General features: G+C 42.8%; 1 protein-coding gene across 2 annotated transcripts in view; it reads left to right on the forward strand.

The window, feature by feature from the left end:
* The window catches only part of ABCA5 (ATP binding cassette subfamily A member 5), a 1,464,780-nt gene that overhangs the window by 1,376,191 nt on the left and 63,163 nt on the right, over window positions 1-25,426 (forward strand). For both annotated transcript variants that reach the window (XM_078654285.1, XM_078654286.1), the window contains exons 37-38: window positions 5,631-5,710; window positions 6,413-6,468. In XM_078654285.1, coding sequence (XP_078510411.1) covers window positions 5,631-5,710; window positions 6,413-6,468 — 136 coding nt within the window. The remainder of the gene's footprint in view (window positions 1-5,630; window positions 5,711-6,412; window positions 6,469-25,426) is intronic.

The raw sequence follows: 25,426 nt of genomic DNA on the forward strand, positions 1-25,426 counted from the left end.
GTCCAGAAATCTGGACGTTGTGCTGCCTTGGGACTATTCGCACAACCAACCGCTGCTGACCATTGTTCCTTCTTTTTCCCTAAAAATGTTTAAATGTTTTTACTGTTTTTGTTTTGTTGTATATATTTATAAGTTATTAAAGTTTTATATTCCTACTACTTTGTTGGAGTGCTATATATTTTTAATGTGACACATAATTGTAAAAACTTTGATGTACAAAGAGTCATCCCTGGAATCTTCCGCTTCAGGCTCGGTCCCCTCCCCAATCACAATACAGGATGGTTTTCAGATAGTAGGAACGCGTGTGGTGTGACGGATCTCATCGGGTGTGGGCCTTGATCTACTATAACTCCTTTGAAGAGGGGTGATTCTTTACAGCTGGGGCCATAAACTACATCTGCAGGGCTAGCTGATAGCCTGGGACCGGCCTGGACAATCGGACACAGAGGAAGAGGAGTGTCAGAGGGTGTGCGGTAGTGAATAGGGCGAAAGGGAGGTGTCGGGCGGGCACAGAGTGTGATTCTCAGGGAAGAGCAGCGCAGATGGGGGGAGGTTTATTGCCCATGCATAAGACAGAGAGCGGGGGTGACCAGTGCCTGGGGGAGATGCTTGCGAGGGTGGGGAGCCATGCTACGGATCGACAGCGTGCAGAGAGTGGGTCTGGTCAAGGCATCTAAAATGGCTGCCGTGCACGACAAAAGTGTGGCATTTGAAAAAAGGCAAGATGGCGCAGACAATGTTTTTCAACACTTCCTGATTTCCTTCGAATCGAACGTTAACAGACGTTGGGGCATATTACCAAAGTTAAGCGATATTTATCGCTAACGATGCTTAGCAACGAATTTTTTACCGCTAAGCATCGTCAGAAATTATCGCAGATAAACCTTGCTATTATCAAGGTTTATCGCAAATGCGATAAAAAACGGCCGCAATGCATGAATATCGCTGAAAAGTCAGCGATATTCATGCATTACCGAGCTAATGCTCTTAGCCATGTTATCCACCTCCCATTGGATAACATGGCTAAGAACTGCTCAGGGCAGGTGTTAGTTTTTGGAGATATTCGCGCTTAGCGCGAATATCTCCAAAAGTTGGTAATAGGAGATAGATATCTTGCATGTTGTAATGCAAGTTATTGTGGTATATGGAACTCATACCATAATCTCTCAGGAAAGCAGGAACTGATCCTTTTGGGACCGCCTGAGAAGGCCTAGGGGGTGAGGGGTACTCTACTTTGCCCCCTTTTCACGTTCTGAACTATTTTATTTTACTCTCTTCTGTAATTACACAAAATGGCAGCGATAGGATGCATCAGAGACAGACAGTGAGAGAAAGGAGGCCGGAGATGAAGAAGAGATGTCAAATACACATTGGAGATAATATAGTGGGAGAAGGGAAGTAAATATGAGTAAACTTACTATGTAACATAAAAATGTTGCACTCTATACTATAAGTCTCATTTTATACTACAATCACTTCGCTACAACCTCATAAATTAAAAATAAAAATGAATAATGTCTCAAACAATTTTTGATTTCTAAATATAAATTTATTCTTCTGAATTTTCATAATTTGAAAGAACTAGTAACATGTCCTCATCAGGAATTTCCTCTTCAATCATCTCATCAGGAATCTCCTCATGAAAAGTCTGCAATGATGATTCTTGTAACTCTATGGTCTCCAAACATTCGATAAATTCGCCGTCAAGAGATTGATCAAAAAAATCATTCAAGTCATCTCCTCCTTGTGAGAATATTTCATTATTGGTGCTGTCAATTTCAATAAATGTAGTGGATAATTCAAAAGAAATTGCCACGGTCTCTTCATTGAGATCCATTTTATTTTGAAATTTCTTGCTGTAAATTGCAGGAAAAAAAAATCACTTTCATTTATCGTTTTTAGTAATACATAATATAAAACTAACTTTATCAAGTATTTAGTATAACAGAAGGACTGTAAATAAATAACAGAAAACATTTTTCAAATTATCTTAAAGTGTACAACATAGTTCCCCTTACAAATTAACAACTCACCTTTTTGAAAGTAGGAGAAGCGTTAGTACTGTGTAAATCAAACACCAGAAATTGAGCACCAAAAATTCCTCACAAATGTACCTCAGACAGTAGTATCACAAAATGGCTGTGGTTTCCTCTCATTTTAGATATATACATAACCAATTAACTTTCATCACACACAAATACAAAACCAAAGTAACATTTTAATTGGTTCTAAATTTCAACACTTTCAAATGTGTTTTCCCCATGCAATTTTCCATAGGACATTTAGATACGTCTACAGCCTGATTGGCTGAACGGATTTACACCAAACTTGGCAAAATGGTACATCAAACCTAGGGGGTCAGGGAGGATCTACTATGCCCCCTTATGGTCATTTGCCCCTTCGCTTTGGCCTCCTCTTGTCTCTCGATCCTACCGAGAGACAAGATGGCGGCCGCTACGGACTGTTTGGAATGTTTACAGACGCCGGAGAACCAATCAGCTTCGCAAAGCTCCGTAACGCGAAAAGTACGCGAAGCGGAGCGCTGTTACAGATATAGATCTTTTTTTGAACGTTCATTTCTCAAAATCCACTGGAGCACATATATTGAGACCTAACAAAGGCACATCGGGCTACCAGTCCCTACAATTTTGCCAAGTTTCGTGCAAATCCATTCAGCCGTTCGATTATTTATTTATTTTTTTCCCCGCGGGGCCCTTTTAAAACCTCCACATCAAACCTAGGGGGTCAGGGAGGATCTACTATGCCCCCTTATGGTCATTTTCCCCTTCGCTTTGGCCTCCTCTTGTCTCTCGATCCTACCGAGAGACAAGATGGCGGCCGCTACGGACTGTTTGGAATGTTTACAGACGCCGGAGAACCAATCAGCTTCGCTTCACAAAGCTCCGTAACGCGAAAAGTACGCGAACTGGAGCGCTGCCCGGTCCGCTGTTACAGATATATATCTTTTTTTGAACGTTAATTTCTCAAAATCCACTGGAGCACATATATTGAGACCTAGCAAAGGCACATCGGGCTACCAGTCCCTACAATTTTGCCAAGTTTCGTGCAAATCCATTCAGCCGTTCGGGCTAAAAGTGAGGCCAACCGCCCTATGGAAAACTCAATGTTAAAAACACGTTTTGGGACCCCCCTTTTTTCTCGGCCCCCCCTTGACGAAACCCCCCCAAATTTTCGGGGGCTGCTCAGAAACAAAATGTTCCATTTTCCTGAAAATTTCAGCCAATTCCGTCCACAAACGCCAACGTTATTAGACATAGAATTTTCAAAAATCCCATAGAGAAAAAATCCTAACTATATATACCTACTGGCGACCGCCAGTAGGTAATATTAAGATGAATGCTGCAAAAGAACATAATTTCTTTGTAAGTAGTGCTGAAGATGGTTGTCTTGTACAGATTCCGGCCTTCCTGTGAAAATACTGGGGTAGTAAACATGATGTTTAATTTTCCTATTTTACCCATCACCCCGTTAACTTTCACAATAGTTTGTTGTAGGATAAATACAGTTTGAAAGTTATGCTCATTGTGGGGGCTTTAAGGGGCTTTGGTTCAATTTCACTGTGCATTATTCTAGGCATCAAGATGGTTGACATCTATATTTTCACTTTTGGATGGAAGAGATTTCATTCTGGCCATATATCTTAGATGATTGGGTTATGCAGATCAACTGAATCTATAACCGGCACTGTTGTGTTTTTTTACAGAGTATCTCTAGTTTGATTTCTGAAGTGATTACTTTTATTCATATGGAGGTTAATAGACCCTTTGTCACAGGAATCAGAGCGCATTCCACATGAGGTGTTGCAGCGAGAGCAGCCCTGTATGCCAGAATCCAACTGATTGACTTCTGGAGGGCAGCAGCATTGAAAAGCTGAAACACTTTTACCAAGCACAGCTGCTTGGACAGAGAAATGTTGAGGAAGCTGGCAGTTTGGCGAGCAAATCTGTGCAACTTATTACAATAGAATGAACTTTTTTCTCCCACCTTCCAGTGTTTCTTGTGATTTGGACTGCTTGCTACTCTGATTTGAACATGTGAATCCATGAAAGTCCTATACTGGGAAGAAAATAGTTGCTTACCTGTAACTGTAGTACTCCTGCATTGGTATCTTTAATGGATTCGCACATGGCTCTCCCCCCTCCTCCTCCTCCTCCAGTAAATCTCTGTGGAGAGTGGAGTTCGGAATACTGCCACCTCAGTGTGAAAAGGATTGGAAATTAGTTTGCCATTAAAAATTAGTTGGAAAGGCTACTAGGGTAATTGTTTTATCTCTTTTCTCTGACTTGTTGATGTTATACACTGCTATTTTTATCGTTAAGTAAAAAAAGTTTTCCTTTTGGGAATAGTTATGTAACACTCAGCTTATTTACTCATAACTCACAATAACCAACCCTTTGTAGGGTTCAAACTCTCCCCATTATCACGTGAAACACTTACAAGAACAAGCTTTATGAAAAAACAGATTATTTATTTGCATGATGAATTAAAAAACACCAAAGGTATTGTCATAATATACTCAGTACACAATCTTCATTACAATTGAATATGCAAAATTAAAAAGCAATATATACAATTCAAATTTCTGTATCACAATATATGGCACAGGAAAGAGAACAGTGGGGGAAGACAGTAAACTTTGTCTTATGGTTGTTAATTTAAACCCAATGTTGGCAACACACAGTAGGGCTTATCTTCCCTATAACCAAACGTTAGTTGACCACTCCAAATTTAACAAAAGTACAGTGCGTCGACGCGTTTCGGAAGCTTTCGCTGATTTTTAGCCTCCTTCTTCAGGACCAATTTTTTATTTTTTTTTTAGTTTTTCCACATCCAGTAAGCCACCTGTGCAAACGCACTAGGGTGAACTGTTTGGACACTTTAAATAGTTCATATGGGTTTGTCTATGCGACTCCCGGTTTCACCAGCTTTTTCGTTAATATTTATTCAAGCAGTTTTTAGCTCAATCTTGCCTCTAGTGCGGCATTCATTTGCACGTATATTAAAAAGGATCTATGTTGTTTACGATGGACCCCTCCCGGTTGTTTGTCGGAGACTCAACTCTGTATGTCGTCCTTCGTTAGGCGGAGTTGTTGTTTATAAATCAGTACCCCACCTAGTTCCTGTGGGACTGTTGTTTCAAGGTAGTATCCTAACACCGGGTATCGGTCGCTCGTGGCGACTGAGGCCTGTCTATTTTTATCGCGATCGCCCTGACGCGGAAGGAAAAAACACCAGGAAGGTCTGCCGTCGGATTAAAAAGCCACGAGCTTGTATAGATGGAGAGAAGTCTCTCTGGGACTCAGAAAACACGCCCACTTTTATAAGATTACAAATAATCCTTTAGGCTCTTGTTGTCTTTCATAACTGTTCTTCTGGATACTTCATTAGATGTCCTGCATAGACAAATAATTTTTTACCTTGTAAGTGTCATAGCAGGCTCAGCAGTCTTCTAGTAGACCTTAACTGGTGAACAGAATTGTTTGTCACAATTGTTTTGACATGAAATGACTTAATTGAGATGACTTCTGTAGATCTTCTGATTTGCTTTAATGGCAAGTGCTGTAGGAAAAAACAACATTTCTTCTAATGCACAACTTTTGTTATTTCAGCTTTGCATCGATTATGTCATATAAAATTCCTAGAGAAGATGTGCAGTCTCTCTCTCTTGCATTCTCTAGGCTGGAAGAAGGTAAGCTAGTAATGTCTATAGAATTTGATTCCAATCTGGTAATGTATTTGCATTCTGTGATCAAACCTGCCATTTCTGATTCATATTTGGAGTGGGCAAAAATATACCTAGTTCACTTTTAATGTTCATGCCACTTTAGTATTTAAAGATCTTCCCTGTTGGTATGTATAACGAAGTCGAACTTAATGTGGCTGGGGCAAGGACAGATTTCTAGTGTTAAGTGATGTCGCCGCTCGATGATGGTGTGCACGTATGTAAGAGCAGGGGATAGTTTAAAATAGGAGATTTTGTGAATGTAAAACATACTCTCTCTCCAAAAGTTAGTAAAACATATTGTATTTTAATATTTAACATGTTTTACTTCTGTATTTTAAACAAAATGTTACCTCTGTGGCTTTAGCCAGAGTTCAGATATAAAGGAGCACAAGCCTGGCAGCAATCTCAATAGATCTATAATACACATTTGTGTCCACATGCACCAACACAGATAACCAAAGAAAGTGGAAATAGTGATGCCTTAGAATTACTTTTGCTGGTGATTACAAAAAATCCCCTCATCACTATTTATTCAGTTAAGCAAATCCCATGGTCGCTAAATTAACATGCTTTTATGATCCTGTTGTACAGTTATCTGTGCATATTTCCTTTGAATTATGAACTGTTTTCTGTTTATCACAATATTCTCCAATATCTTTTCCACAGCAAAACATGCCTTTGGTATTGAAGAGTACAGTTTCTCTCAGTCAACGCTGGAGCAGGTATGTCAAAAGTAGTAAATAGTATGACTTGCATCTTGTGCATAAATCTGTGTTGTTTTCTTTCGAACAAATAAAGTAGGAGCTAAAAGATTTCTGTTCTAAACGATGTGCTTATTATGTACTTTCCTATTCTGTCCTGTGGCTTCTTAGTTGGTCTAAACTTCAAACAGGCAGTGTAAATGCATAATAGCACATTGCTAGCCTACACTGAGGTACTCCCCAGTGAAGAACACAGACATTCTGTCATGTATGACTAATCCATAGCTTGCACACTGATGCCCGGTATACCATATTATCCGTGCCTTACCTATTTTAATACCATGTTATATGCTAACCATTGGGCACAGTTATTCTGCTAGTTGCCTGGAATACCATATCATCTGTGCCTTATCTATTGTAATACCATGTTTAACAAAGGGCACTGATATGTTCCCAGTTGTCAAACAGTGACACTATACTCTGCAATCTAAAAATGCCTTGCATTTTCAATTAATTATTCAATCATTATTTTGTTTTATGTAGCAATGATTCCCCAATGTAGACAACTAAGTACTGAGTCAACAAACGCCAACTAAGTAATATAAGTAAGTGTTTAACCCCCTCCTGAAGTGGAGGGGTTACCGTGTCTGCAGCAGGTGTTCAGGGACACTTTTACATTAGTTACGAGCAATTCATTTCTTATCTGTTCTTGATGGACTGATATGATTGTAAGGTGTGAAGCATTGATTGAGTTAGACAAATTACATTAGCAAGACTTGTTGGTTAGAGTAAGAGTTTCAAATATAAATTCACAAAGCAACTGCCAACCAGTGCATGTCTCTCAAAAGTGGGGAAATATGTATCTTCCTAAGTAAGATGAAAACTGCTCCAGCTTCTACTCTCTGCAGCTTATTTATGTTAAGTTATGAGGTTCTTGCAAACAAGTCTTTTTGATCCAATCATAACCCTTCCCATATATTCTTTGTTTTTCTATACATGGATGACATGATATGCATAAGAGCATGAGATAATAATAAAATGATTGGATAACCTGTAGCCTTTCATCAAAGATAACACCCAAGGACTTTATTTTTTATTGACAATATTTTACATCAAACAAAGGATCTGAGTGAACAACATGGCAGCTTAAAAGCTTGTTTCATACCTGAATATAGCCTGAACTACAAAACTTAATGACGCCATTAAATATTTCTCAGATGATTCCTGGTTATGATCTTCCACCAATTGTATTTGTTTCAGATTTCAATGAGATCATTGCACACTGACGGCCTGATTCACTAAGGTAAACTTAAACCAAAAGTCTAAGTTTACAATGTTCAGTATTTACAAAGGTAAGTTACGAGTAGTATCTTTATGTCTGCACTCGGGCGGAGTTTCTGACTGGGCAGAACGCCGCACTTGGAGCGGATCTCCGCCCTGAGTGTGGAAGTAAAGATACTACTCGTAACTTACCTTTGTCGATACTGAAGAGTAGTAAAGTTAGAATTTTGGTCTATGCTTAGATTAAAAGTCCAACTTTACCTTTGTGAATCAGGCCCTCAGTGTCTGGAGGATGTCAAAGCGACCAGTAGGAATATCAGGTCTTTGACATTTCTTTCCAGTTTATCAAATCCCCTAATATTTATTGTCTCTACAATTTCATGCAAGTCTCTTCGGCTAATGTCCTTTCCTTAACATTTCTGATTGAGAATTAATTTCAAAATTCTCCTTCAGGGGATATCCATTGATAATAGTTAGGCCTGGCATTTTTGGAGGTGTTTCCCCAGACTTTTTACCTTCTAACTCCTGTTTTGCTGACTTCATTTTTGCTGGCTTTAGGACTCTATGCACTTTGCCACTGCTCACCAGCGCTAAGGTGCATTTTCTCACTCTCTAAAACATGGTAAAATTGACTTAACCACAATTGGAATATTTAATTTACATATAAGTCCCTAGTACAGTTCACTACATGTGCCCAGGACCTGTAAATTAAATGCTACTAGTGGGCCTGCAGCACTGATTGTGCCACCCACTTTAGTAGCCCTTTAAACATGTCTCAGGCCTGCCATTGCAGAGCCTGTGTGTGCAGTTTTAAATTGCCATGTCGACCTGGCAAGTTAACCCTCTTGCCAGGTCCGAATCATCCTTTTTAAAACATATGTCACCCCTAAGGTAAGCCCTGGACAGTCCCATGGGCAAGGTGTAGTGTATTTAAAAAGTTGGACATGTACTTTTAAGTTTTACTTGTCTTCGCAATGAAAAACTCTTACATTCGTTTTTTTCTACTGCAAGGCCTATCTCTCCCACTGATTAACATTGGGATTACCTTATGCCACTTTATAAGTGTAATTTTCAGTTGGGGAAAGATTAACTTTCAAAGTTTGCTGTCCCTGTAAATCACAACTTATGATACAGTACTTATGGTACAGTTGTATTTTAAGTTGCAAGTCAGAAAGCTGGATTTTGTTACTTTAAACGTGAATCTGAATACATGTTTTTGGTGGGTGACAGCCTACATTCCCTCCAGACAGCCACACACAAAGGGGGCTTAAGTGTTACTGCTGGGTGAACATCCTGATGGGTCAAGCTGGGCAGGATGGGAGGGAGGAGCCAACATACTCTGTGCACTTCAAAGGTCTCTCTTTGAAGTCTCCCCCACTTTAAAGGCACAACTTGGTTTAAGTACTAGGTCTCTACACCACCAACTCAGTACACTTCTGGACGTGAGGATATTCTGCCAGGAAGAAGGACTGCTGTGCTGCTGAAAGGATTGTCACTCTGCTGAAGCTTTCTGGATTCCTGCTCTGCAGTGTCTGTCCTGATGCCTGCTACCCTCCTTTCCCAGGAGTGAGAAGGTCTGGACCTGCATCTCTACAACCCAGAACCAACGTTTCTCCAAGGGCTTGCTGGTTTGTATTCTGTTCTAAAGTCTCAGGGACATCAAAGACTTCCAACAACTCTGCTACAGCACCTGGATTCTGACAACTGTGAGTCTTTCCCTGCCAAGTGGTGCCAACCCAGTCTTGTACCCTTGGAAGAGCGTTTTCTGAGCTGCAATTTAACAAAACCCACGCATTGCTGGCATTGCGCCGGTCGGAACCGATGCATCTCCTTTGACGCCGACGCGTCTCCTGATTCGAAGCCATTGTACCTCTGGCTGCTTGGCTCGACGACGATGTATCATCTACATCGGAATAAGGCATCAAAAGTGCATCTCGATTTACTTGCCTCGGAACTGACACATCGCCTATATCCAGAGGGATCAACAATGACGCATCGCCCCCTCTGCTCCATGCTTCAGGTCAGGTCGAATGCACAACAAAGTCTTTTTGTAGCTGGACAAGGTTGGTTCCCTGTATCTGACCCACATTCCATCCCGGTCAGCCTCAACTTTTGGAGTTGATCCTGTCAAGCGCAACCAGATAGCCCTGGTTAACACTTTATGCTTTTAAGCACTATATTTGCAGATATTCTGTAAAAATTCATAACTCTGGTTCTACTTAATGATCATTTTTGGATTGTTTTCTTCATTAAATTAAGCTCTATTGTTCTACCCAGGTGAGGTATCTTTTTGTGTAGTGTTGTCACTGTTTTACTGTTTTGGTTTTGCACATATACTTTACATATTGCCTCCTAAGTTATGCCTGCCTGCTATATGCCAAGCTACCAGAGGGTGAGCACAGGTTAATTTATGGTGTGCATCTGACTTACCCTGACTAGGATTGCGGTGCCTGTTTGGACAGTGTACATACCGGTGCCAACCAGAAACCTAATTTCTAACAATAATCATGATCACTGAATAGTCCCTCCCAGATGCTGGATACTGGACCACTTCTTTCAAATATAGATTCCTTTGTGTTCCCTTTTCTCCTTACTTTAGGCAGGCCAAATCTTTTTTTCTATCACATTAAATATTTTTGCAATCTACAAAATAGACTATATTTGCGAGTTTCTTTCAGTTACTTTTAAGGCCAAATAATATTAAGGAATAGAAATATTACCAGAAAAGAGGAACTTTTCTTAAGAACCTAATTCTCAATCATTTTGTGAAGGAAATGTAGTTAAAGGAATCAGGTGCACACCTTGACAGGACTCTTCACAGCTTTAAATTCAGAAATGTAAGCTGCAGCTATGTTACCATGAAAACTGACATTTCACCATTAAGGGGCCACAACCCGCCAGTATGCTATTCATTCCCAGCAGGTGGCAGTTAGTTACCCCAGTCATTTTTTCCAGCTCCTGGTGACAGGGCCTTGAAGCACTGAGTGTTTTTTGGCTTTTTTTGCAGCTAAATCTCTTCAGATTTAGTTCAGATACGCTTCACTCAACATATTTTGGTCGTTATAGTTTTTTTCTGTCATTTTGTGACATAAAATATTTAATTTACTTAGCAAAAAAAATCCATCTTTATTTGCAGTCTGCTGTTTGCGGCAGAAAAAAGGCAAAATCAAATTTTCATGCTCTATGTATACTTTGCCTCCCTGACAGTCACATCCCAGACAGAGGTCATCACTGCTCTACCACCACTCTCTGAGGATTTCACAAGAGGAAGATCCAAACCAGAAACCATACCGACGCACCCATTCATCGTCGAGTAACAAGGCGAGATACAGTACCAACTTGAACGTGTTAGTTGTTGAGAACTTGGTCGACGTCCAAGAGAAGAAGATATTTGACATCAAGATTTAGAAAAGATGTTCGACAAGAGATACCATGGCATTGAGACACCTATAGACGTCAAAATACACTGGTTCTTCTTTTTCCATTTGAAAACTGTTGATTGCCAGAAAGATGAAGACAAGAAGGTTTCCTGCTACATCGGACTCTGAATTCTCAAAGGCATATTCGCTATCTAGAACACCATTCCCGGTGCATCCACAACACCCAGTTTCTTCAGCGATGTTTCTGCCTCTTTCACGTACAACTCCTGGTACTTCTCTGTTTTCTCTTCCATGTTCAGTAGTGCTGCCACACAGCATCTCTTTGTGGTGTCCTGGATCCAACAACAGTGTCTTGCCTGAGTCTGTTGCTCCTCCAGCCCTTCCAAGAGCAAGAGGCCAACTTTTTTTTGGTTGGAGCAAGCAAGGACTCCTAACAGAGTGTGCTGTCTCTCCTTCAGTTAAAACACCTAAGAGAGAGTAGTCCCTCAAAACAAATTCTACAAAAATGTACAGGGACTTGTTGGAATGTTTGGAGTCTTGACTGTGTGGTTTCCTGACGCCTGGCTCTTTTATTTGAAGATGATCCCAGTTTTAAAAGTGAAGCAGAATTTTCTGGCTCCCTCTGCCTACCCTGCTGTGGTTGATGCCTTCCAATTGGCCTTGATGGAGATCTTCGGAATAGCCCCTTAAACCTCTGAGTTGCTCACTGAGGAGGGAGGCCTTGATTCCACATGTTCAGCAAGTGCAGTGGCTCTGATCCCACCATCACTAGGGTGCACACCTTGAGAGGAACCTGCACTGCTTCAAGTGAAGCATATGACTCCAAAGTTGCTATCCCATATGCATCTGCCATTACTTACGACACCTACACCTCCCTTGGATCTGATTTCTGCACCACATAAAAAACCCTTGAAGATATCTGGCATAATCTGAATTGCAAAGGAGAGGGTTCAGGCTGGTTTTGATAAAGAGCCCTTGGTTGAATACCTCCCTACATTCAGAGATTTGATAGTATGGAGGAACATTTTGTGTCCGACTCAGTTGCTTTTGTTGATGGCTAACAAGGATTACTAACGTAACAAGGAAGACATGTCAGAAAATGACAACCTCATTCCGCCTTACAGATACTGGTGTCCATCTAAATTTACATAATACTAGGGAGCTGGATACCTCTCTATAAAGTGTCAACTCTTAGCCCTCTGGACCACCCTGCGAGAGAGTTTGTTCTTTTACCTCAAGGTACGCAAAGCAGTGAAATCACTGGAGCTCCCAATTCTTACTGTGGAACAGAAATCTAAAATGCTCACTTAAATATTGCAACCATCATTGTTTGTTTTAGAACATTTCTCCTTTTCAAGTGATCCACTTTTGAAGCTAGTTTTGGCTGCCAAAGAGAATCCCTTTTCAAGCATAGTAGTAGGGATGCAAATTTTACATAACCAAAGACTGATGTCCTCGGATCTGAAATTCTTGTCCTTGCATCCTTTACTAGAAAGCATAATGGTCTAAGAAACATCTACCAAATTGAACCCAACCACCTATCCTAAAGACTTCTTTAGGCAGAAATGTTTTTACTACTGTCAGTCTAGCCCTTTTCGCTACCAGTGCTACATGCCTTCTTGGCCAATATGTCCACACTTTGTGGTAGTTGGCAAAAATGGCTACCATAATCCTTCCGGAACAAATAAAGAGACATCATTCAGATACAATTATTGATGGTCCATATACCTACGAGCAAATTCTGAAGTGTGGCTTGGACTATGCTGAGACAGAGTCATGCTTTATGGCCACATCACGTAGTCAGTCTGTGTATAGAAATGTCAGGATAAGGCTCCACAGGCTTTTTGGAAGATATCCAGACAGCTGCCATGAATATGCCCTTATGCTTGTTGTGATGGGCGCTGCAGTGGTGTGTTTCCAGCTGTAGAACACCTTGCAGTATACTGAATGTGAGCTTAGACTCACAGAATCATCTCACTCTCTCTAGGGGGGATTGTGGTGTCTGTGCATGGTTCTCTTGTCTCTGAATACGATGTATTACTGGTTCTGTGCAATACACTTCCTCCTTCGTGAGTCCCTGAAAGGTACCTAGAGGTCGGCCGGTTTTGGAGTCTGTTTTAAGCATTTCCACTTATTGCACTAATCGAAAGCCCAGCAAAAGATGTGGAAGATCAAACACAACTGATCCGGATTGTCCCAAATTAGGCGAGGAGGATTTGGCACAAAGTTTGTTGGGTCTGAGCATTGTGCCCCTCTTTATTTCCTGCATAGGGCCGTCCTGCTGCGACTGCCAACAGAAGACCTTTTGTGTACCTGCAGAAGTGACAGATGGCATCTTGGCTCCCAGAAAACAAGAAGAAATCATTTAATGCAGGAAACTGAAAGTTTGTTTATTGGAGCAAGTCAAAAGCTTTGGATCATTTAGTTTGTAAAGAAATTGTCATTGAATAGCCATCACTTCCACTAAGGGTGCAGCCCAATTCCATTACGGCAATCACTTCCACCACTGGCACCGCGTAGTCCTTCATTTTTAAAGTACTAAATGGCCTGGAGTAAACTTTTTTTGAGAAACCTTTATACTTCAGCACAATAAAAACAGATGATTTAAAATGGTAAAGGGAGCTCCGCTATTGAAGAGAAACTCATAGCTCCTACTGCCCTGCACAGCTGCTCTAACTCCCAGCAATTGAAAGCATGAGAAAAACTGCTTGGCTTCCTGGTACATGGAATCTGCTTGTTTGCAACATAGCTTTAAACAGTATTGATACTGCACACCAGACTCTTAATGAGCAGTTTCTAAAGTTCATGTACACTTCCATGGCCTCGGTTTGTAGAGGCCAGTTACACAGCGGCTCACAGGTAGAAGAGTGGGTCATCATCTGCCCCTGTAGATCTGCTTATCACTGTGGTGAGCAGGTGATTATTCATTAATCAACATTAAAATAAGTGCAGTAAGGCTCATCCACCGCCCTCCAGGTGAGCTTCTGTCCTTTCAAGGGGCACACTAGCAATCCTCACTAAACACTTGGGAGCAATTTGTGATGACAACAGTACCTGCATTGTCTGAGCCCTGCTGTGGTGAGCAAATGAGAGGGGACACCAGAATCTTAGGAATTAAGATGCAGCTTTTTGCATTCTTGGAAGAGCATAGGCTCCTTAACCCCTCTCAATCGGTTTTCAGATTTTCCAACAGCACAGATACAACACTAGTCGCATTCACTGACACTATTGGACTACTCCTGGGCACAGGCACGCCTGCGATGCTAGTGCTTCTAAATCTGACGGTGGCCTTCAACACAGTCTCCCATGGGAGTCTGTGGTAAGGCACACCAATGGTTTATCCACTTTCTGAAAGATCATATCCAAACCATCTCTGAATCTCTTTAAATCTTGTACCATGCCTGTTGACAAAGGGTTCCATGCTTAGCCCCTCTTTATTCACCATCTGGCACAGATCATGAAGGCATGTGGCTTTGAGGCAATTTCACACGCCGATGACACACAATTGGTCATCTCCTCTGATCAAGATTTAGAAGGGTGAAATTCCACTTCTTTGACTGTGTGAAGAAAATAGCTCTCTAGATGTCGAGCAACTGTCTACAATTAACCGGAGACAAAACTGAGATACTTCTATTTTCTAAAGCTCAGGCATTGTGGAAGACGGATTGGTGGCCTTCCAAATTGGGGCCAGCACAATCCCCATCCCCAAAGCAAGTAGTTCAAAATGTAGGCATATAGTTAGATCTCAAAAAGCATGCATCTACGATTTGTGTATCTTATTTTGTCACCAAGGGATTATTGAAAAAAGCATTTCCATGGCTCCCTCCAACTACTAGTTCCATCCTTAATTACAAGCGGCTTAGACTATCGCAATGTTTTAATGGTAACTGCTAATGAGACTCTGTTTAAATTGCAGGTATTGCAGAATACGCCAGGCAGACTAGTTTGTAATCATTTACCTGGTTCCGCTGCCACTCTGATTTTGAACTCTCTGCACTGGCCAACGATGAGAAAAAGGCTCTTTAGGTTATGCTGCCTTACCCATATGTCTGTAAATGGCAATGCTCCATCCTATTTGTAAAATAGGCTTAGACGTAATACCCGATGAGACTATTAAGAACCAATGACAAAACCTTTCTGCAAAGTCCCCGAATTCATTCTCCGAGATTCTGCAGGAAGTGTTTCTCCTATTCTGCCCACTTCCACAGGAACAAACTATCTCTGCAAATCTGGCTACTGTACGGAGTTTGTAAAGATCCGCTTGTCTGTGTTCAGCTAAGCACCGAGATATTCCTCCGAGTATGATTCGTTGCTCTAAAATAAGTGTTGCTAACATAACAGGAGAAAAACAGTATCAGCCTCTCCATCCTTCCTTGCCACGACAAGGGCATAAAAAAAACTAGGCAATCATTCTGTGCAGTTAAGATCTGGCTGGCGTATGTACTTTTACTACTCATTATTGCCTCACGATGACCTAGTTTGCCAGAGCTGTGTTGCATAAATTCCATGTAACACTGCTCTGAAATTAAACAATCCCATTTCCCATTTTTCTTTTTTTTTATTTATTAAGCATTTAGTATTTTTATACAGGCAAGTACAAGAAATAGAGCAGTATATTAAACCATAGTATTCAAATAAAAAGAGAAACAGAGAGATATAGACAAGTGGATTATTACCAAAAATTTACAAAATATAGTTCATAATTTACAGTTTCCAGATACTACATACAGCCACAAGGTAACGCAACTGTATTTTTATAGTTTAGTCCAGTTCTTCAGCGGTGCCCAAATTTTCAGGCCCATGTCCTTCTTTTTCCTACTCTTAGTCTTATATATAGCCGTCTCAAGATTATATTTAGCAAATAATACCGCCCGCCAGGTCTCGAATGAAGGGGGAGTGCTGCTAATCCATTCTCGAGTAATACAGGATCGAACAACCGCCATACAGATAAATAAAAATTGTTTTCTTTCTATAGGCATACCAATCAAAACTAATTCCCCCGTAATAAGAACTGCCGACTGCAGCACAATAGTCAAGAATTTTTTCAATAGCAATAAATAGATCCCTCAGTTTAGGACATAAAAAAACATGTATCTCATCCGCAGCGAACTCCCCGCATCTGCTACAAAATGTTCCTACTACAGTCTGCCACTTCGCAATTTTGCTGGGAGTGTAATAAAGATTGAAAATTGCCATATAATGTTGTGATCTAGAGCGTCCTGTAATTAAAATTTAATTGGCTAATTTAATTGATTCCTCTAAATTAACTGATTCTAATTCCAATTTGGCAGCCCATTTTCTTTGAATCAGCTCCAGATCATCAGGACAAGCTTCAAGCAACAATTTATAATACAGACCAATTGAGGTTCTTTTATGCAAGCAGTCAATAATAGGGATTCTATCTAGGGATGATTTAAATTTATTGACATAGCTATGAATTTGCAGATACTTAAAGTAATCCGAGCCGGACAGCTTGAATTTATCCTGTAAATCCTTAAAAGGCAGAAGAGACCCGTGAGAGATTATATCACCAAGCCAACAAATGCCCTTCACCCGCCATCATCACGTTGTCTTGCCATATTGCTGGTAAAATGTGTGAGGCATCAAAAGGTGTATATAATGTCACATTCGGGATTCCTATTTGACGTTTAATTAATCTCCATACCGTGTATGCTGTTCTTAAAACCTTAAATCTCGTCTTTTTGAAATAGCTTGGTTCAATTATTTTGGTTAGACAAGCTCTGATCTCCTTTCCCATAGCGAATTCGTAAATAGATGGAGAGTGACACGGAGCTAATCTTGCTTCATCACCGATCACTAATGGACCCATAAACTGTAATATAGCAGCAAAATAATAATACAGAAAGTAGGGAATACCCCACTCTCCTCTTTCTTTCTGTAAAATAATTTTTTATATGCGCGTCTGTGTCGTCTATAGCTCCATAAGAACCTAGCAGACATTTTCTCTAACTCTTTAAAGCAACTGGTAGGAAATTCTAGCGGTATGGCTCGAAACATATATAAAAACTTGGGGAGGACCACCATTTTTAGTATATTAGCCCGGCCAGTTAGTCAGATATGAAGGTGGTCTATTCTTTCCAACATTAAGTTCGGTTTTTTTAGGACTGAATTAAAATTTATGCACGGAATATCAGACAATGGAGTACCAATCTGAATTCCTAGATATGTAGCCTCCGTCACCGTTTTAAATTATGTAGGAGGCAATAAGTCTTCTGCTAAATGTAATATTTGAGTTTTAAAAATGTTTAATTTATAGCCAGAGAAGGAGCCGAATTTAGTTGCCAAATCTTCTATAACTGGGATAGTTTTCTGAATGTTTGTTGTCACTACTACAATGTCATCTGCATACGCCAATGCTCTATACTTCATCCCTGAAATTATAATTGGGTCTATACTTTTGTCGGAGTTCAATTTATTTAAAAAAAACATCAATATAAAGGGCAAATAAAAGTGGAGAGCATGGACAGCCTTGTCTGGTTCCCCTAGATATCGAAAGGGGAGCTGATTCCTATCTTGATATTTTGATAGATGCAGTTGGCGAGATATATAGCGCTTTCAGAGCTTGTAGCATCTTCGGGCCAAAGCCCTTCTGGGTCATCACATCCCATAAATATGACCATGTTACCCTGTCGAATGCCTTTTCGGCATCCAACAGGGTAATTCCCATGGGCGTCTGCGTCGCCTGAGCCCAATCCATGAGAGCAATGAGGCGGCAAATATGATCTGTGGTATCCCTGTTAGGGATAAAGCCATGCTGGAAGTTGGAGACTATAGATGGTATTATAGCAGATAGTCTAGTGGCAAGAATCTTCGAATAGATCTTCCTATCGGCATTATTTAAAGACATCAGTCTATAGGAGGACGGCAAAGTAGATGGTTTATCTTTTTTCAAGAAGGCCATAATAATAGAGTGTCTCCATGACTCTGGTGGTCTACCTTTCTGTGCTTCCATAAGTGTCAACATTATATCTTCCTTTAGTATATGGCGAAACATCCTATAGAATTCGAGAGGAATTCCATCAGGCCCTGTAGCCTTGCCCACAGCTAAAGAAAGAATAGCCACCTCCGTTTCCTCCCAAGTAATATCCCTTTCTAAAATTGAGATCTGTGCTGATGTCAATTTAATCGCAGGTCCTTCTTTATTAAAATTCAGGAAGTTTTCTGATATATACTTGGTATTCTCCTCCGTATATAAGTTACAGTAGTATTGTCTAAAGACTTCCAGAATCTCCTCCAATTTTTCCAAGCTTTGCCCTGTCTGATTTTGAATGCATTTTATTAAATTACTGGCCTCCTTTTGACGAATTTGTCCTGTGTTTTCTCCCACTTCGTATATTGTTGCCTGATTAACAGCAACTTGTTGTGCCAATTTTTTTGTGAGGTTCTCATATAATCTAGATTTTTGAATGGCTAGTTCAGATCTTATATCTTTGGTATCTAAGGAGAGCCTCATGGTGGTTATAAGTTTAGCTTCAAATTCCTGTAGTTTTTTAATTTGTAATGCCATATGATCACGGGATTATTTTTGTTTATTAATAGAGTATGAAAGTGTCTCGCCCCTTATCCCTGATTTCAATGCACCCCACACCATTTGTGGAGAGGCAGAGCCGCGATTGAATCCCAAAAAATCATGTATCCATTTCCCCATATACTCTATGTAACTAGTGTCTGCTAATAATTTCCGTTCATATGTCCAATGGTTATGTTTTGTATTTGCTAATCCATCTGCCGGAAATTCTATCAAAATGGGGTTATGATCTGATATTACTTTAGAAAAAATAAAATAATCAAGATTCATAATTGCACTATAGGTTATGAAAAAGTAGTCTAGGCGTACAAATTTCTGGTGAGGGGATGAGAAGAAAGTATATCCAGCGGCCCAATTATTTTTCAAAAAACCAACATCGACCAAACCCAGTTCATTTGCTAAGCCTCTTAGGGCTTTATATACCTTAACTTTCCTGCCTGAGTATCCTTCATCTTTAATGAGATCAAATTGTGCCTCCAGATGGATGTTGAAGTCCCCACATAATATAAGTGGAGCGGGCCATCCTACAAGTTTCAAACTAAGGAAATGTAGCAATTCTGATAGATACATCTGCCGTGTGGATTCCTCACCTTGTGAATATCCCCTTGCGTCAGCAACATTCGGAAATTCTTTTCGTAGCCTCGCGCCGACGTGGACTTGGACGTCATAGAGACACGGCATCACACGCGACTCCGCTGACTTCACCGACGCCTATAATTGGCCCACGCCGGCATGATGACATCAGTTCCCTTTTTTCCGCGTCGTCGACGCTAAAGGTTATCGGGAATCTCAGTAGCCAACTGGTACTTTGTTGCCTTTTTGTTGCCTTTGTCTGCTTCTCTGTATCCAATTTCTTCGACGATGTCTTCAAGCCCTGCAGGGAGTGCGGTAAAATGATGTCTATTACCGACCCACACAATGTCTGCATCTGGTGTTTGAGTTCTGACAATGATGTAGATGGTTGTTCTTCATATCGGAAGATGAATCCGAAGGCCCTGAGGGAGAGAGAAGCAAAACTCCTGGTGGCAAGACTGAAAGCTGGGAAAGAGAAATCGTCGAGATCTCGTTCTCGAAGGGCGAGGTCGAGGACGAAGTCGAGGTCTGGATCTCGTGAAGGATCATCCTCGAAGTCGAATTCAGATCATGCTTCGAAATCGAAGAAGAAGCATAAGAAGAGGAGACATCAGTCCCGACGTCGTTCCGGTAAGGAGTCGAGGTCAAGGTCACCGAAGAAGCTACGTTCTAAGGTGGTTACTCTTGATGTCTCTGAACCTGAAGTTGAGGCCTCACCTTCGGAGTCGCGGGTGCAGTCTCCGACTCCGGCTCCGAATCCGTCTCAGGCGCCGTCCACGGCCCGAGAAGAGGAAGAGGATCAGGAGGATGTGGATTCCGCGCCTGTCGAAGCGCCGAATCCGAACACTCCTCAAGATCAGCCTGAAGGTTTTCAGCCGCCCTTTCCAACCCCAGGCCAGGACCCATCGGAGTTTCTGAACGCTATGTATGGCGTCTTCTCAAGGGCATGGTACCCCTCTGGTGCACCTTCGGGTCCCATGGGTCCTCTGGCTTTCAATTTAGGAGTTCCTCACTCCTATCCTCCGGCTCCGTTTATGCCTTATATGCCGGCTCTGACGCCGCCTTGGCAGTTTCCGGCTCCGCCGAGGCCATCGACGCCGATTCTGACGTCGCCCGCTCCAAGTCGTCCTCAGGTACATCCCATTGAACCATCGAGTTCGATACCGACGTCGATCCCGAATCCGTCGGAGCCGATGGTGGATCCGGTTGCAAAACGTGTGAAGGAGAGATCCAGAAGGGAGGCTCAACCCCTTTTGGAAGAACGGAGGTACTTGGATTCACATTCTGATATGGAGGAAGGTGAACTGGATGAGGATTGTTTTGAGGAGTTGGCTGACACAGGAAGTCTGGATTTCTCTCCAGAGTGGGAGTTGCCCTCAGGCTCTGGTACGCCTTCTAAGGATGTTCAACCTTATCATTTAGTTATGAGGAAGGCTGCTGATCTCCTTCAATTAACTTTACCGACTGTGGAATTTAAATCCAATATTCTAACTGAGGTCTTACATTCTCCAAATTCAGTAGTGGAACCTTTACTTCCATTTAATGATGCCTTGACAGAACCCATTTTGGAGGTATGGAAGAAACCATTGTCAGCTCCTGCCGTTTCTAAGAGTGTGGCCAGGAGGTACAGGGTTGCTCCTGAGGACCCTGCTTTTTTGACCTCTCATCCCTCGCCGGAGAGCCTGGTCATTCAAGCTGCATGTTCTAAGAAGAATGTAAGTGCCTTTCCCCAGGTTCCATGTGAAAAGGAGGCAAAGAAACAAGATCAGGTTGCTAAAAAGACCTTCTCCTCTGCAAGTATGGCATTAAAGTCAACAAATGCCACTTGTCTGATGGGGAGATATGTGCATGCCCTTATGGATTCTTTGCGTGTTCTTACTCCTAAGGTTCTTGATGCCAACAGGAAGGACTTTGAGGAGGTGATCTCAGACGCACAGGCAGCAGCTCGCCAAGTTATACAAAGTGGTCTGGACACTGCGGACTCTGTGGCGCGCATCATGGGCACTGCTGTCGCTACTAGAAGGTCTGCTTGGTTAAAATCCTCGGACTTTTCGGCGGATGTTCAAGCAACTTTATTGGATCTTCCCTTTGATGGGTCTGGCCTCTTTGGGAAGAAGGCTGATGCAGCCCTTGAGAGATTTAAGGACAGTAGGGCAACTGCTAAGTCTTTAGGTCTTCAAATAAGAGGCTCTTCGACCAACAAGAGATTCCGGGGTTTTGGTCGCTCTTCCTTTCGGAATTACCGACAAGGTCAGCAGCAGCAGCAACAACAGCAGCAGCAGCAAAATTCCCTGTACAGATCATACAGGGGAAAACAGAGAGCACGTCCCCGTGGGCGTCAAGCCTCTTCCTCCTCCACTTCCTCCAACCCTCCTGCCCCAGAAAAGCAGTCCTAGATCCGCCATTCAGGATCATGTGGGTCCGGTGGGGGGTCGGCTTACCCATTTTCTACAGGATTGGGAATCGGTTACATCAGATCTTTGGGTTCTCAATCTTGTAGAAAATGGGTATGCCCTTCCCTTTCGGGAATTCCCTCCCAATTACCCGCCTTGCCAAGGTTTTTGCACCGAGGAACACCTGTTGCTTAAACAGGAGGAAGTGCAGACTCTGTTAAGAAAGGGTGCAATAGAGGTGGTCCCAGAGCAGGAAAGGGGTCAGGGATGCTACTCCAGGTATTTCCTGATTCCCAAGAAGGATGGCAGACTTTGTCCAATCCTGGATCTCAGGATCTTGAATCTCTTTCTGAAACAGGAGAAATTCAAGATGCTCACCCTTGCTCAGGTTCTTCAAGCGCTGCTAGAAGAAGACTGGATGGTGTCACTTGACTTACAGGATGCGTACTTTCACATCCCAATCCTGAAGTCGCACAGGAGGTATCTCCGTTTTACGGTGGGATCGCAGCACTATCAGTTTGCGGTCCTTCCGTTTGGACTTACTACTGCGCCTCGAGTCTTCACCAAGGTGATGGCAGAGGTGGCGGCGCATCTCAGAAGATCAAGGATTCCAGTATTCCCTTATTTAGACGACTGGCTGATCAAAGCAGAGTCGTCAGAGAGAGTGCTCCATCATCTGCGAGAGAGAACCCAGTTTGTTGTACAGGTTGGGTTTTTCGATAAATGTACCCAAGTCTCACCTGGTGCCCTCCCAACGCAACCTGTTCATAGGTGCTGTACTGGACACAACTGTATGTCGTGCATTCCCACCTCCTCAAAGGATTCGCGACATACAGGAAATGATTCCTTTATTTTACAATGGAGCGGTCGTTCCAGTCCTGAAGGTCCTTCGCCTGCTCGGTTTGATGGCTTCATGCATTCTGTTGGTCAATCATGCACGCTGGCACATGAGGGCGCTCCAGTGGTGCCTCCGCAGGCAGTGGTATCAGCACAACGGAGATCTCGGGGAGTCAGTGAGGATCTCCAGAGAAGGTGCGGCGGATCTATCTTGGTGGGGCGTGGGAGGCAATTTGTCTCAAGGGAAGCCTTTCAATTACCTCCATCGGTGGCCACAGTGATAACGGATGCGTCCACTCTAGGGTGGGGTGCTCATCTGGGGGATCTGGAGGTCAAGGGTCTTTGGTCTCCAGAGGAAAGGTTGCTTCACATCAACCTTCTAGAATTGCGGCCGATTCGTTTCGCGCTCAAGGCCTTCCTCCCTTCCCTTCGCGGTCAGTCGGTCCAGGTCCTGACGGACAACACGACCGCGATGTGGTACATCAACAAACAGGGAGGAGTGGGGTCGCAGTGTCTCTGCAGAGAGGCTCTGCGCCTCTGGTCCTGGGTTCAGGACCATCAAATTTGTCTGATGGCAAATCATCTGGCCGGGGTTCTGAACGTTCGTGCAGACAGTCTCAGTCGGCAGTTCTCTGCCGACCACGAGTGGAGGCTTCACCCGGCGGTGGTTCACGACATCTTTCAGATGTGGGGGACTCCCCGGGTGGACCTGTTCGCCACTCGCGAGAATGCTCATTGCCTGTCTTTCTGCAGTCTCCAGTATCCGATGCAAGGAGCCTTGGGGGACGCGTTTCAGTTGAGTTGGGGAAATCAACTCCTTTGCGCGTTTCCTCCCATACCTTTGATTCCTCGGGTTCTGAGGAAGATTCGCCAAGACCGGGCCCAAGTCATATTGGTCGCCCCGGACTGGCCAAGAAGGGTGTGGTATACAGATCTTCTCCACCTCTCCTCTCACCTGCCGCTCCGTCTCCCTCTCAGGGCAGACCTCCTCTCTCAGATGGAGGGGCAGGTTCTACACCCCCACCTCCAGACATTGCACCTTCATGCCTGGAGATTGAACTGGGCAACCTGAATTCCTTTTCTCTCCCGCCTGATGTGGTGGATGTCATCTTGTCGGCCAGGCGTGACTCCACTAAGTCCATCTATTCTTATAGATGGTCGAAATTTGTCATTTGCTGTGGAGGGAATTCTATTGACCCTTTGAGAGTCCATTTGTCTGATGTTCTCCAGTTTGCCCTTTCTCTGGCGCAGCAAGGGCTTGCTGTTGCCACAGTTAAGGGTTATCTTTCTGCGTTGTCGGCATTTCTCTGTTTGCCTGACCAACCTTCTCTTTTCAAGTCTCCTGTAGTTTTAAGGTTTTTGAAGGGCCTCACAAATAAGTTCCCTCCTACTCCTTTTATTGTGCCTCAGTGGGACTTAAATCTTGTCTTGACCTTTCTGATGGGTGCTCCCTTTTAGCCTCTTCACAAATGTCCTTTGAGGCTTTTGACTCTTAAGACAGTCTTCCTCGTTGCAATAACCTCTGCAAGGAGGGTAAGTGAGCTTCAGGCTCTTAGTTCCAAGCTCCCTTTCTTGACCATTCATGTTGATCGGATGGTTCTTAGGACCAGGGCTGCTTTTCTTCCTAAGGTGGTTACTCCTTTCCACCTTGGTCAATCCATTACCCTCCCTACCTTTTATCCTCCCCCACATCCTTCCAAGGAGGAGGAGAGGTTACACCGTCTGGACCCTAAGAGGGGTGGTGTCTTTTTACTTGGACAGAACTAAAGACTGTCGTTTGGATGATCAGCTCTTCGTTGGGTTTGCTGGCTGCAAGAGAGGAAGAGCTGTCCACAAGAGAACCTTGTCAAGATGGATCGTATTGTGTATAAAGATCTGCTACTCTTTGGCCGGTAAGGAACAACCAGAGGGTATAAGGGCTCATTCTACAAGAGCTAAGTCTTCAACCTCGGCATTGGCTAGAGGTGTTCCTGTAGAGGATATTTGCAGAGCTGCGACTTGGTCTTCCCTCCACACTTTCGCGAAGTATTACTGCTTGGATTCCGAGGTGAGGAGGGACGGTCACATCGCACGCTCTGTTCTCCAGGATTTCCTGGTCTAGAAGAGTGGAGACCCTCCTCCGGGAGTGGGGACTGCTGTGGGACTCTATTCACAAGGTGAGGAATCCACACAGCAGATGTATCTTATCAGAAGAAGAAGTTACTTACCTTCGGTAACGCTTTTTCTGGTAGATACAATATCTGCCTGTGGATTCCTCACTGACCCACCCGCCTCCCCGTTGTCCACTCTTCTATACCAGAGTTACTGTAATGTAATATTTATTTATTTTGTTGTCAAGGTAATGTTTCAATTGCTTTCCTGCATTTGCTTTACACTGTGTGTTTTACCTTGACTATTGTGTACTGTGTATACTGTGTACAGTTCTACTGTCATTGGTCCGTCCGTGTGCCTCGATGGCACGAAAAAAGGGCGGAACTGATGTCATCACGCCGGCGTGGGCCTATTTTAGGCGTCTGTGACGTCAGCGGAGTCGCGTGCGATGCCGTGTCTCTATGACGTCCAAGTCCACGTCGCCGCGAGGCTACGAAAAGAATTTCTGAATGTTGCTGACGCAAGGGGATATTCACAAGGTGAGGAATCCACAGGCAGATATTGTATCTACCAGAAAAAAAGTTACCGAAGGTAAGTAACTTGTTCTTCAGGGTCATCCATATTCGAACCATATATGGCACAAATAGTCCAGGATTTATTCCCTAACCAGAAATCTGTGATCACCCACCGCCCCCAAAGATCAGTTTTTACACGTTTACAGATACCACTTCCCCTTTTTTTCAAGATTGCCACCCCTCCAATTGTTGAACCCTGTCTGGAGGCCCTACTAACTCCATCCCTAGATCCAAAAGCAAATGTCTATTGCTCCAAGCCAAGTGAGTTTCTTGTAAGCAAAGCAGGTCACATCTCAAAGT

This window comes from Lissotriton helveticus, chromosome 7, assembly GCF_964261635.1.
Source record: "Lissotriton helveticus chromosome 7, aLisHel1.1, whole genome shotgun sequence".
Taxonomy (NCBI): Eukaryota; Metazoa; Chordata; class Amphibia; order Caudata; family Salamandridae; genus Lissotriton; species Lissotriton helveticus.